This window comes from Stegodyphus dumicola, chromosome 4 (assembly GCF_044657685.1).
Source record: "Stegodyphus dumicola isolate Sdum_Otavi_A_Nest chromosome 4, ASM4465768v1".
NCBI lineage: Eukaryota > Metazoa > Arthropoda > Arachnida > Araneae > Eresidae > Stegodyphus > Stegodyphus dumicola.
In genome coordinates, this window is record NC_140771.1 from 14,643,829 (window position 1) to 14,656,993 (window position 13,165).

Genomic DNA, 13,165 nt, shown 5'->3' on the forward strand with positions numbered 1-13,165 from the left:
TACATATATATATATATATATATATATATATATATATATACGAAACAAAAATTTAAATCTGACAGAATTTGATCCAGTAATCTTTGCGTGGTTTGCGCAGCATTGCGTAAACCAAATGCCATATAGTTAAACACAAATGATCCAAAAGGACTATTGCCGTTTTTTGGTATGTCCTTTTTATTCATTGGTACCTGGTCATATGCTTTCTTGAGGTCTAATGTTGAGAAACAGTTTTATTGCTGAAATTGAATGTAAATTCATGCAGATGCCTAATCAGATAATTACCTGGAATAGTGATGGAATTTAGTTTACGGTAGCTTCCGCAAGGTCTCCAAGACCCATCAGGCCTTTTTACTATGTATTGCTGCAGCTCTTAGAATGGCTACAAATGCTCTTTTGCACTTATTCAACCTTGTTTACTTTGGAGTCTTCCCCGCCGTGATGGTATATAATTCCGTTTGGTTCATGTCCGTGGTGCACTCAATCATAGCGGTGCACTCAATCACTCACTAAATAAGGGAACTCGGCTTTTGCAGCAGCCAATTTCTCAAGCGCTAGGCGCCTAGCCTCAGCTGCTACTGGGGAACCTTTTGTTTCGATTACGTGTGTAATACCAAGCGTATTCTTATTGAAACAGAGAATTATATTTTTAAAGTAAATCATTTAATACATATAACGGTTGTAAAATTAATTTTTGGTACAGTATCCCGGGATATTTTGCCATCTGACTCAGCGTCAATCATGCTCAATCAATTTTTCGGATTTCAAATTAATAATAATGTCATAATTACTTAAAATATATCTCAGCCATAGCTGCTAATTTTTTAAGTTCGATATCAGAAGCGACCAGTATGGCTTCCATCTGGGCTAGAAGGTGTTGAAGCCACAAAGATTTTAGTAATTCAGTTCCGACGAGGTGCCTCACTATTTCTTGCCTTTGTTGGAGCAAAACAGATGGTCATTTGTCGTCTAAATCGATGTCTCTCAAAAGTTTAAAAAATTTTTGTTCTTCAGCGTCAGCAAAAACTTCACTTAATCTTTTTTAAGAGTGTCATAAGCATCAGTAACTGGAAGAGGATCAATTATATCACTGTTAAAAATCGCTGACTAAAAATCGCTAATTATATCACCGTTAAAAAGTCAATTTTTTAACAGTTATCCCACTGTTAAAAAATTGACTTTCTATCTGGCGAACCAAATGCTTGGTTTATCTTTCCAAAACGACGGCACTTTAACTGAGATTCTGTTGATTTCAAATGCTTGCGTTGAAACGATAGTATTGTCGTTAACATACATGTTCGAACGATTAAAAACGGGTTCCTCTAAATGCCGTAGTCACCAGTTTGGGGTCTAGGTAACTGCTAAACACCCATTTATAAAAATAAATTCTTTTAATAAATCAAGATATCTACATAGCGTTAGAATAATATTAATTAAATGTGTACACGAACTTTTAAAAACAGAAGGGAAGAGTTCTTTTTCGCAGTCGCGCAGAGATGAAATTCTTATCGCGCACGCGCGAGATAAAATCGAGGCGTTGAACAAATGTGGTTGGGAAAGGAAAAACCCCACAAGTATTAAATCACTGAAAATATATTATAATTTCAACAAGAACTCCTGGATGACCTCAGATATGTTTAAAAAGTGGCTAAAAAATTGAAATGAATACTCGTTTGTACAATGGTGATAGATAATTGCAATGCTTAAGATATCCAAAGATAAGTATGAAAATGTTAAGGTTTCTTCTTACCTCCAAATACTACTGCGAAACTGTAGTTTATGGATCAAGGGGTGATAAAAAGGTGTCAAAATGCATTATCACAACAGAATTTTAAAGAAGACATTAATGAGAATTGACAATCAGCTTTTATGTGTAATTATTTACATAACAGCATATCTGAACTTGCAAAACTATGAAATTATGATGTCACTGAAAAAACTGTTCGCAATTACTTCTTATAACGACACTGAACTTGACACCCCCCCTTTTTTCGCCGCTGCTAATGAGAACCTCACTCTCTTTCATCCGCCTCCAACACTCCTTTCACCCTTCTCTTTCTCCCCCCACCCGATCTTTATCAGAAGCCGAGTAAAAAGATGTTTCTACATCTTGACACTCGAGAATAAAATAGTGTGTGAAAAAAAGGTGGCTTCATCACTAAGATTGATGTTACTGATAATAAATAGTGTGAATGACGGCCGACGATGGGCAGGAGAAATTGAATAATATGTGATTGCAGTTGAAAAATCAAAGGCAATTAAGAAATAAAGAACAAGCAGAAGATTTTTTTATAGATAACTATGCTGCGACCTCAGGAATTTCTACTGAACATGACATACTGCAGAGCATCAAAAATAGCAGCGAGAAAGAGATTGATAATTGTGAACATGAAAATGGAGAACAGAAGCTAGATAATGCAAAAATAATTTTTATGATCGGGAGGCATATAAGCATTCTGTACCGCGCCACGCGCATAGGGAAAATTTCGTACTTGTAATTGGACATACTTTCAGATGATTTCATTTTCTCTGGGTGTAATGACCTTTAGGCGGGGTTCTTACGGTTTTGTTTTCGTTAAATAACACCATGGTTAAATAACGTTAAATAACAAGGAAGCGTGAAAATAAGCGTTTATTTTCTTTGAAACGAAAAAATGTAGCTGCAGCGTCCTGCTGATGGCTTCCTGTTTCATGGAATAATAAAATTATAAAATCTCTCAAAGATGCTCTTAATATCAGAAGCAATCTAAAGTGCTTGGATTACATAAATAGCTGAATGAGTTCAGTGCAAAAAACGAAGCACGACGATCTCGATCCAACTGCAAAGGCATAGTGTGCTAGTGAGTGTATTATTATTATTGCAATTTTGTTGCATTCTGTTTCTTTCACATTGCAGAAAATATTTCTTTTATAAATATTATGTTATTTCCATATTAATGTCCATGTCATTCTAATATATCTGTTGCCTTAAATGAAAGAAAAAAAGTGCATTCATTACTGTGGCTGAATTTAATACACGTGTATAAAAAAACTTCTTTCTCTGACAAATACTATTTTTTATGCAAAGGTACAAAAAAAAAGTATTTCTATTTCTGTGTTCAAAATCTATATTAGTCTAACTTCAAAAATAAATTTTACTTTTTCAGACTGATTACAAATATTGTGAACCTGCGTAATTTTAGCTGCCAACATTGTTTTAGCTATTTCCGAAAACTAACTTGTCTCTTGCTTTCCCAGATTGCATCAGCAGAGAATGGATATATATAATGAACATGAAATAATTAATTAATAATCACACCTTAATATGAAAGGTTTTAAATTAAGAATACATTTATTAAAAATCTGTGCACTTAATATTAGTACACATTTACAGAGTTAGCACAAGAAGAAATAATACTTTTTCTCTCTAGGGGGAAAAATCACTACATTTTTTATATTAAATTTACCACACTACAGTGATGTAAGAAGTGTAATCTCATAAAAAAACGCACATAGTAATCCTTTCGAAACTGCTATCAAAATGTAAACAAACGGTATGTAGGTGTACTCTCGAGCCCAAGCTAAGTCAAGACGTTCCTAAGAGTAGAGGAAATTATGTCATCTGAAGCCATATCTGATAGTATTTGTTTATAAAGCATAATTTTAAGTTTTAATATTTTGGCAACATTGATATTAAATTGTAAAAAGAATGAGTTAAAAATGTATCTGGAAGAGAGAGTTTTTTCATTATTATGGTTTGGTAGAATGTGGTAAGATTTCTTATGTCTGATTTTCTTTAATAAAGTTTTCTTTTTGTATATTGCCATAATGTATTTTTGTTAGAAGTGGATGATTCTTTTGAGAATGTTATATATATGCCAATCTTAAATAACCAACAATATCTAATCACGAGGAGGGATTTTGCCCTATGTGCGTGGCGCGGTAAAGAATGCTTATATGCGAGCGGGAGATGGAAAATATAAAAATGACTTCGCATGGGTTCGAACCGTTGATCTGACCCTCTACAATACCGAGAGCTAGCCACTGCTGTAATGTTTATACGGAAACAAGTGACGTAAAATTGAAGGCATTTAAAATGAAGAAAGAAATAGTCCTACATTTAAAAGTTGCCCTGGAGAAATATGATATGAAGAATCTATTATATATTTAGTAGACTGAACAGGATGAATAGATGTGTTGTGTAGAGTCTGGAAAAATAATCTTTTGGAAAAATTTCACAGTTTAAGATTTTAGCGCAGTTTGCAGTATGATTTGTTTCGGCATTAAGCAAAAATTTTTGTTTAGCTTATTGAGGTAGTCAATCATCAAGTCTGTATAGATTCTTTCTTTCTTAAAAATCAAAGGGCTCCATTTATAAAATGTAGAAATTTATTTTGAAAAATTAACTTGTTAATTTCCTTCTCCTATCCCATAGCGTCCTTAGTTGCCAATCTTATAATACATTGCCAACAGTGTATAGCAGACGTCAACGAAGCTAACCTATGTTAAAGAGACATGCTACTTGCTAGCTGGTAGGAAAATCAATCGGTAATGTGCGATGAGTCGATGCTTTATTACTGGTTTTCAGAGATGAACTATCGAGGGTAATCACAAATTCTCTCCTCTACTGCACGAAAAGAAAACTGGCAGCGTGATCTCTTGATCTGGCTGTTATTTTAGATATCTTTACTCCTTCATTCTCTGAATGACTTTCAGTTATTTTTTATTATTTCACAATTTTTTTATAATTTTTGGCTTATATTTTAATAATGACTAAATATTTTATCACAAATAACGTATAATTCTGAAAAATAGAAAATAAAAAATAATTAAAGAAAGTCTTCATAATCTTTTATTTAAAATAGATATGGTAATTAATCTACTAAATATGGTAATTAATCTACTAAATTTAGCATATCGTTTAGTGAGAATAATAGATTAAATAATTCTAAATACAGAATTCATCTATTATTTTATATTGCTATAAATAAAAGCGCAGGGCGTCTAAATAACTAAATCTATTAATTTAATTATGTTGTTAAATGCACAAGTCATTAGTTTTCTAAATTTTCTATTTAGTATTTTATTGCCTTATGTATAAGCTACTATCTTTTTAAATGAATCATGGGTCCCCACGCTTTTATTGTTTACAACCTGAAAATAAATGTCTACGTTTATCTAGATTTAGAAGATTTTTTTCACGTATTTCATAAATTAAACAAAGTATAGAAAAGTTTGATAAGAACAAAAGTAGTTACATATATTCACAAATTAAATTTATTTAATTTTAGTTTTCAAGTTTTGGGAAGGAGGAGGAAAATGATTTTCTAGCAATGGTGAATGGGAAAGGGATGCTTGGAGCAGAAAAAGGTTGAGAACAACCGCACTAGTATCTGTTTAGATTCTTCGCTGTGTTGATAACGCTTTTCATTTACAGAATACGGTGGGTGTTTCAACTCCTTTTACCTAGGTAGTGGCATCGCTCTCGATGTTTTGGAAATTATTGTCGTCTGCTTTTGTCGGAGCTGCAATTGTTCTCTTTATTTGGGAAATTTGTTGTAATGCTTACTTTTCTTTTCCTTAATATCTTTAAACACTTTTGGAATGATATAACATTGTGAAAACATTACTGTATGTGTAGAATGAAATATTAAAAATAATCTTTCATAATCTATTTATCAAGATAAATTATCTCATTCATGCCGAATGAGTAAACGCATGTCATTTATTTAGCTTTTGCAAGCGATGTTAGAATCATTGCATTAAATTTCTCTAAATTCCGGAAAGATCATACTAGGATATTATTTTCTTTTTCTTTGGTAATAATTGTTGCCATTATATTTATGTAAATTAATTTTACATTTCATTCCTCTTTTATTTAGCCGCAGGGTTTCTCATTTATTTGCGAGGATTCGTTTTTAGCCGAAAATGTCGAAGTACTGCATTACTGCATGGGAAGACAGTTCTTATCACAGGTGGCAATACTGGAATTGGTAAAGAGACTGCTCTTGATCTGGCTGGAAGAGGTATTAAATTATGGAAATTTATATATTAACGCTTTGGTTCTTATGAAAAATTTAACAGTAACGCAGGTTGTGCAATTAATTATTTGCATCAGTATTTTTTTAGGATACGTGAGATGTAGAATACAACTCATGCTTAAATTAGGAATTAAAATAATGTTTTCAAAAAATTACTTTTTCTCTACTGAAATTTTGGAGATCTTAAATATTTAGTGTAGGAATTATATAAATTTCTAAATTGCAAAGCTATAACTTACACTTTTAGAGTATGTTATTTAGTACTTAAGTACTTTTCTGTTAATCCTAAAATTTAGGGGAGACTTCCCAAAACTTGTGCCAATAATTCAAGTAGAAGTTTGAAGGAAGAGTTTTTTTATTTATATGGAGGATCAACAGATGTAAGTTATAGCTATAGCATATAAAGAATTTGCAACATTTATTTTTGGACACTTGTATATTTGGTTGATCTTTACATTATGGTAACTTGGCGTTTTTTTGGCGAAAATTTGGCGACCAACTCTCCTACAGCAACCCTCTATTTTTTTTTCCCGCCGCCATTTTGTCTTCACGAAGTAAAGACATGTTTCTTTTCTTTTTATCTACTGAACACTTCTTCCAACAATCTACTAGCCGAATTACACTTATGCTAGAAATTTTACCTAACAAAACTGCTTAATCATGACAAATATTCACTGCAAAATTGGGAAAAAGTGCACAATACCATACTCCTTACGCGTTTTTCAAAATAACACATACACATAAACCATGTACATGCCGACTTATTTTTACTTAAAAAAACATCCCAGAATTGCACAAAAATGGCATTGCTCACACTCTTCACTATATCCATGTACACTGCTTTTTTCTCATAAATTAGAAAAAATTCACGAAAATACATGACAATTTTCTACTACTTAAAATATTTCTACTACTAAAAAAAACACTACTTAAAATATAAATGAGCACATACATTAAATTAATACATACATAAATACCCATTTCGAATTCACTTTAGTTATGGCCATGGGATCCAAAAATTCATGAACACTGTTTCACACAACACAGAATAAAGCCAAATACAAAATTTCCAGATTTTTTCCCGATTTCCCCCCTTTTCCGATTAAAGAACCGTAATTCGTCCATTAATATCACATGACATATCCCATGATCTCTCATTTCCCTCACACAAAATAATGCGTAATCGGAACTGAGTACTGCTCACATTATTACCAAAGTCCCAGGTAGTAACCATTATCGCCTCCAAAATGTCGCCAAACTACCAGTTACCATATTGTAAAGATCAACCGTATATTTTAACTCATTTGCATGGATCACGTCCTAAATATTGGAACACAGACTTGAAATTTTTTTCTGTATTTTAAGCCTAGCTTGTCATAAAATAAATATTGAAATATTTCTTACAATAAAATAATTTGCTCAAAAAATGTTAATTAGTATTTATTATAATAATTTGGGGTAAAAGTATGTTTACGGGTACACCTTGGCAATTTTTGGTGATACATGGATACCGAGTTTGTGCAATTCTTTGGCTTGTTATTTTGGCTTGTGTAGCGGTAATTTTTGCACCAAAAATCGCCGCTACACAAAGCCAAAGTAACAAGACAAAAGAATTGCGCAAACTCGGTATCCATGTACACATCGACCTATTTTCACTGAAAAAAATCATCTTGCACAAACTTGGCATTGCACACTCTCTTGACTTTATCCATGTACACATCAACCTATTTTCACTTAAAAAAAAAAAAAAAAAAAAAAAAAAAAAAAATCGGAGTCTTGCACAAACTAGACATTGCACATTCCCTTGACTTTGTCCATATACACATGGAACTATGTTCACTTAAAAAGGAGCAGCCAATAAAAAAGTATATAATCTCAAACTTTATTTTAAATTAAACAACGAAATAACATAAAAATGGAAATTCATATTTGCACTACATGAAGGAAATATCCACTTACCTTATTTACGAATTAACATGTCTTCAGTCAAACAAAATTCCTTAACAGCATCAAAAATCTTCCTAAAATTATCAGAACTAGAATCTGTATACTGGCATCGCCACATAAATTCACAAAATAAGAGTCGAAAATATCCGTTCTGAGAAGTGGTCATCTTGCAAAATTATCATTCCGTTCACTATAGAATCACATCTCCCACAGAATTTAATTCTGCCTTGAATATTTTCTCGTGGTACCTTAATTATTTGCACTCCCATTTTACGCCACATGCCAATGAGCCTATTAATCGTAAAATCTTTCCTTTCTGCTTTTTGCTTTAGTGTAAAATCGTGTTTATAAAAAATATAAAATACCAAAAAAATTATAAAAAATCAAAATATAAAAAAAGATTAAAAATAGTAAAAACTTATAAAAATTTTTTATGTGTTCTTAAGTTTTATAAATTCTTGCTATCCCTAACCTTTTTTGAGCCATGTGTTTTGAGCCAAGTTTAATACTTATGCAACTTTCCTATTTCTGCTCACTTTTATTTAATTATGATGAGGAGGTACATGGTTTTGAACCATAGGCACTCCGTAACTTTTAATCATTGGCATTGGCGTAGCGCCATATCGTCCGACCATACGCATTTCCATCCTACAAACAGGACACTTAATAATGGCTACTAAATAAACCTTCATTTAAACACCAGTCAAGTAATGCTGTTTTCCCCTTTCTTTCCAAATTATACAGAAACTTCAAATTAATCTTACGACATTCAGCCATTTTACTGTCTAAACCAGAAAACGAGCAATGTACTTCCTAACCAACACACATGACAAGCCCTTACAAATTCACCGCGATCATGCAACCAATTACATCATAATAGGGTTTCCAATTCCAATTAATTACTCAGGCTACCATAAATAAACTACCACTTGGCAATAAATGAAACAACAACTTTGCGAAAATACAAAGGGTACCCTTCTCCTTGCTCTAATTTAATTTGGACATTTCAAGTTTTTGTTGAGGTATTTTGGTAGAAAATGTTTCTTGTATTTCTTTTCTTTTAAATGGAAATACATCACAAGAATTATCATTGGGACAAAAATCGTCGCTACGCAAGCAAATAACAAGTCAAAGAATTGCACAAACTTGGTATCCATGTACCGCAAAGTTTCGCCAAGGGGTACCCTAAAATATACTTTTACCCAAAAATTAAACTGCTTTAGCAAGAATTAATCAAACTTACATTAAAGGTGAAAATCTTATGAATGTGTTGTGACATCACATTTGTCTTTCATTGATATTAAACCTCACTGTTGGGCAACAGCTTTTGTTTGTCAAAAATGGTGAAAGCAATATTATGCAAGTATCCTATATTTATACTCAAGATTCAGATGAATGCATTATATCTTGTATTAATTGCATAGCAGCCATACAATCTTAAGTGCCGAGGTGCAGATAAATAAGAACGTAGTTGCATTTATTGCCATGAAAAATAATTTTTTTATTCCACATGCAGTAAATGAATTAAGTAATAGATGAGCAATTGTTTGTTTACTACAGAATTTAAAGTTTACTTTAAAATTAAACATTAAAATTATACATTAAAAAAATTAATATTGTATTGTAATTTTTCATATTGAATTTTAATATGTCAAATCAGAAATGGTGTTAACAAATAATAAAATACAGCAGAACTTCAATAAATTGAAGTTTTTAATAAGCCAAGATGAAAACTGTGGTATGGAGTTTTAAGTTAATATTAATGGGCTAAATTTCCTGTCAACCAACTTTTTTCCCTTCAGTTTTATTTTTACCAAAGAAAATTGTTGCATTAATGGATTCTCATAGTAAATGAAACATTTAGATAAGCAGATTCAAAGTTAGGAACTTGTGCCAGATATGTTAAAAACTAATTTTTTCAACTTATGGTGCCTTTTTTTATTTTTTGTCTGATATGTCTTGTGTATTAGATTTTTAGTAAATTTTTGTCTTTCTTCAAATAAATATCTCGAATTCTGAACATCTTTCCTGTAATAACATTTGAAAGCTTTTATATTATCCTGGTCTAAAGGTTAAATGCCAGAAATTGCATTTACAGGAAGAGACACTGTTGTTTTTCAGAAAGAGAAAGAAGTGTATATGATGCAGAGTTATCTAATTTTTAATTCAGCTATTGTTTCATTTTTTAATTTGCTGTTCCAGAAGTCAAAAGAAAATCTATAAAATCAATAAAAATATTACTTGTCATTCATAAATTCTTGTTGCTGTGGTAAGTTAGATGTAAAATTCTTGACTACTTTCAAACATGTAGGTTCTGCTTTTTCATTAGCCAGTGCTGTCTTTTTAATTGTTGGGTCCATATTATGTATTAATAACACAATAACTCATTCCTTCAGTTTAGTAAATAATTTGCTGGTTTACATTTAAGTATGAATAAGTATTCTATTAATGTTCTGTAAAACAGGCCAGTTTCATCTGTATTGTAAGTTTCGCCTTATGTTCATTTAGCAGCCCAGATAAAACAACTTTTATTCGGTTAGCAGCTGCAAAATGATCTACATTTTCTTTCCTTCACCCAGTATGTCAGTCGCAATGGAGCATTGGAATGTGCAACACCATGTTACCTGCGTTTGTAGTTATAACAAAACAAATTCTGTCACGGAATTGCAGTATGTGTATCGACGACAGTTCAGTATTGGTCATGCTAATATGGTACTTGGCACATTAAAAGCACACATGAAGACATGCTAATATTATTATATTCTGTATTTTAAAGGACATATTAGTTTCAATAATATTCTTCTTACTCAGACAAAATACTTTCCTATTTTTGCATACAATTTACATTATTACCATATATTCAAAATTTCTAAATTATATGCTGAAAAACTAAGGGGGAAATTATGTGTGTGTGGGGGGGGGGAATCGGTGAGTAAATATGCTAGTTTGTTAGAAGTAACCGTAAATTTCTTAAAATGTGAATAGTTTAAAATTTACGGAAATATTTCATTGTTGCAGAACATTTTGCACTCTTTAAACAAAAGAATTGAAATAACAGTATGAATGTGTCAATATTCCATGTAAATTCTGTAGATTTAGCAATCAGTATGTAATATTTGGGTGTTTAATACAGTTCATCGTTTCACATCACTCTGTTGAAAATACCAGTCTAGAAACGTCCAGCACATGACCTCCATTTAAAATTCTTAAACTATTCATATTTGAGGTACATGTGTGGCCCTAGATAATTATTTCTGGTATGTAAAAATAAAGATATATCAGAGGTCCTTATCTTAAGGACCTCTTAAGTCAGTGGCCATATCAGTAATTTTGGGTACAAATCTCGTGTAGATGTTTATAACTGTGTAGTACTTTTGTTGCATGGGGATACTTCAAATTCATTCAGCTAAAAGTTTTCCTGAGAGACTGAAATAGGTTCAGAATCCTTGGATTTCATGTCTCAGGTTATTGATTTAAATGGGGTTTGGCATTGGGCAAAATCATTTCATAGCTGTAGATGCCCAGATCTTTTACAAGTAACTAGTGTATCCTTTGATTCTATCCATGATTATTTATAATATCATTTTAGTGGCTATTTGCCTAGACATTTAGAGGTTATAAGCACAAAAAAAAAAAAAAAAAAAAAAAAATAATACTTCATAACATCATAACATAGCAGGAAAATATTGATAATATAATAAAATTTATATAATATAAAATGTGAAATTGGCTTACCGAATTACACTGTCATGCAGTGTGTTGCTGATTAATATTTCACAATAATGATATCTTTTTATAATTTCTACTGTCAAATTTTTTCCCTTACTTAAATACATTTAGATGTTTGAAATATGATTAAAACTTCTCATTAAAATTTTTGTTAGAAGTTTTTGCTTCAAGTTTTTAACATTTCCTGTGTCAAATCTTATATCAAATTTATACTTACAGGTGCTAAAGTTATAATTGCATGTAGGGATGTAGAAAAGGGAAATGATGCAGTTGAAGAAATACAACAAAAAGTGCCTGATGCAAACATAATTGTAAAACATTTAGATCTTGCATCATTGAGATCTATTCGAAAATTTGCAGAGGACATATTACATAGTGAACCATTTATTCATATTCTTATAAATAATGCAGGTAAATAAACTTTTTCTTTATAACTTTTTCTTTCAGTATTCTATTAATGTTCTGTAAAACAGGCCAGTTTCATCTGTATTGTAAGTTTCGCCTTATGTTCATTTAGCAGCCCAGATAAAACAACTTTTATTCGGTTAGCAGCTGCAAAATGATCTACATTTTCTTTCCTTCACCCAGTATGTCAGTCGCAATGGAGCATTGGAATGTGCAACACCATGTTACCTGCGTTTGTAGTTATAACAAAACAAATTCTGTCACGGAATTGCAGTATGTGTATCGACGACAGTTCAGTATTGGTCATGCTAATATGGTACTTGGCACATTAAAAGCACACATGAAGACATGCTAATATTATTATATTCTGTATTTTAAAGGACATATTAGTTTCAATAATATTCTTCTTACTCAGACAAAATACTTTCCTATTTTTGCATACAATTTACATTATTACCATATATTCAAAATTTCTAAATTATATGCTGAAAAACTAAGGGGGAAATTACGTGTGTGTGTGTGGGGGGGGAAATCGGTGAGTAAATATGCTAGTTTGTTAGAAGTAACCGTAAATTTCTTAAAATGTGAATAGTTTAAAATTTAGGGAAATATTTCATTGTTGCAGAACATTTTGCACTCTTTAAACAAAAGAATTGAAATAACAGTATGAATGTGTCAATATTCCATGTAAATTCTGTAGATTTAGCAATCAGTATGTAATATTTGGGTGTTTAATACAGTTCATCGTTTCACATCACTCTGTTGAAAATACCAGTCTAGAAACGTCTGTATTTTTTAATCAAACTTAAAGAGCTTTAATTATATGATTATTATGTATCATATATTTATTTGAATACAAAAGGGGTCTTTAAACCAGGAGACTATGTATATATATTATTATTGTTCATATTGCTGAAGTTTTTTTTTTTTTTTTTTTTTTTTTTTTTTTTTTCCCGTGTGTGTGTGTGTGTGTGTTAGAGAGAGAAATATATTTAATGGATAATAACCATGAGTGTTTAGAGACTGATTTTTATTTAAAGTGTCTTTAAGTAAAACAGCTTGGT

At 31.3% G+C, this 13,165-nt stretch overlaps 1 protein-coding gene across 3 annotated transcripts in view; it reads left to right on the forward strand.

Annotated features, from left to right (window-relative positions):
• The window catches only part of LOC118189491 (retinol dehydrogenase 12-like), a 56,823-nt gene that overhangs the window by 20,712 nt on the left and 22,946 nt on the right, over positions 1 to 13,165 (forward strand). For 2 of the 3 annotated variants that reach the window (XM_035360097.2, XM_035360095.2), the window contains exons 2-3: positions 5,862 to 6,005; positions 11,916 to 12,107. In XM_035360097.2, the coding sequence (XP_035215988.1) occupies positions 5,862 to 6,005; positions 11,916 to 12,107 (336 nt within the window). Of the gene's footprint in view, positions 1 to 5,378; positions 5,538 to 5,861; positions 6,006 to 11,915; positions 12,108 to 13,165 lie in introns of those variants that run through there. The other variant, XM_035360096.2, reaches the window with a different exon arrangement.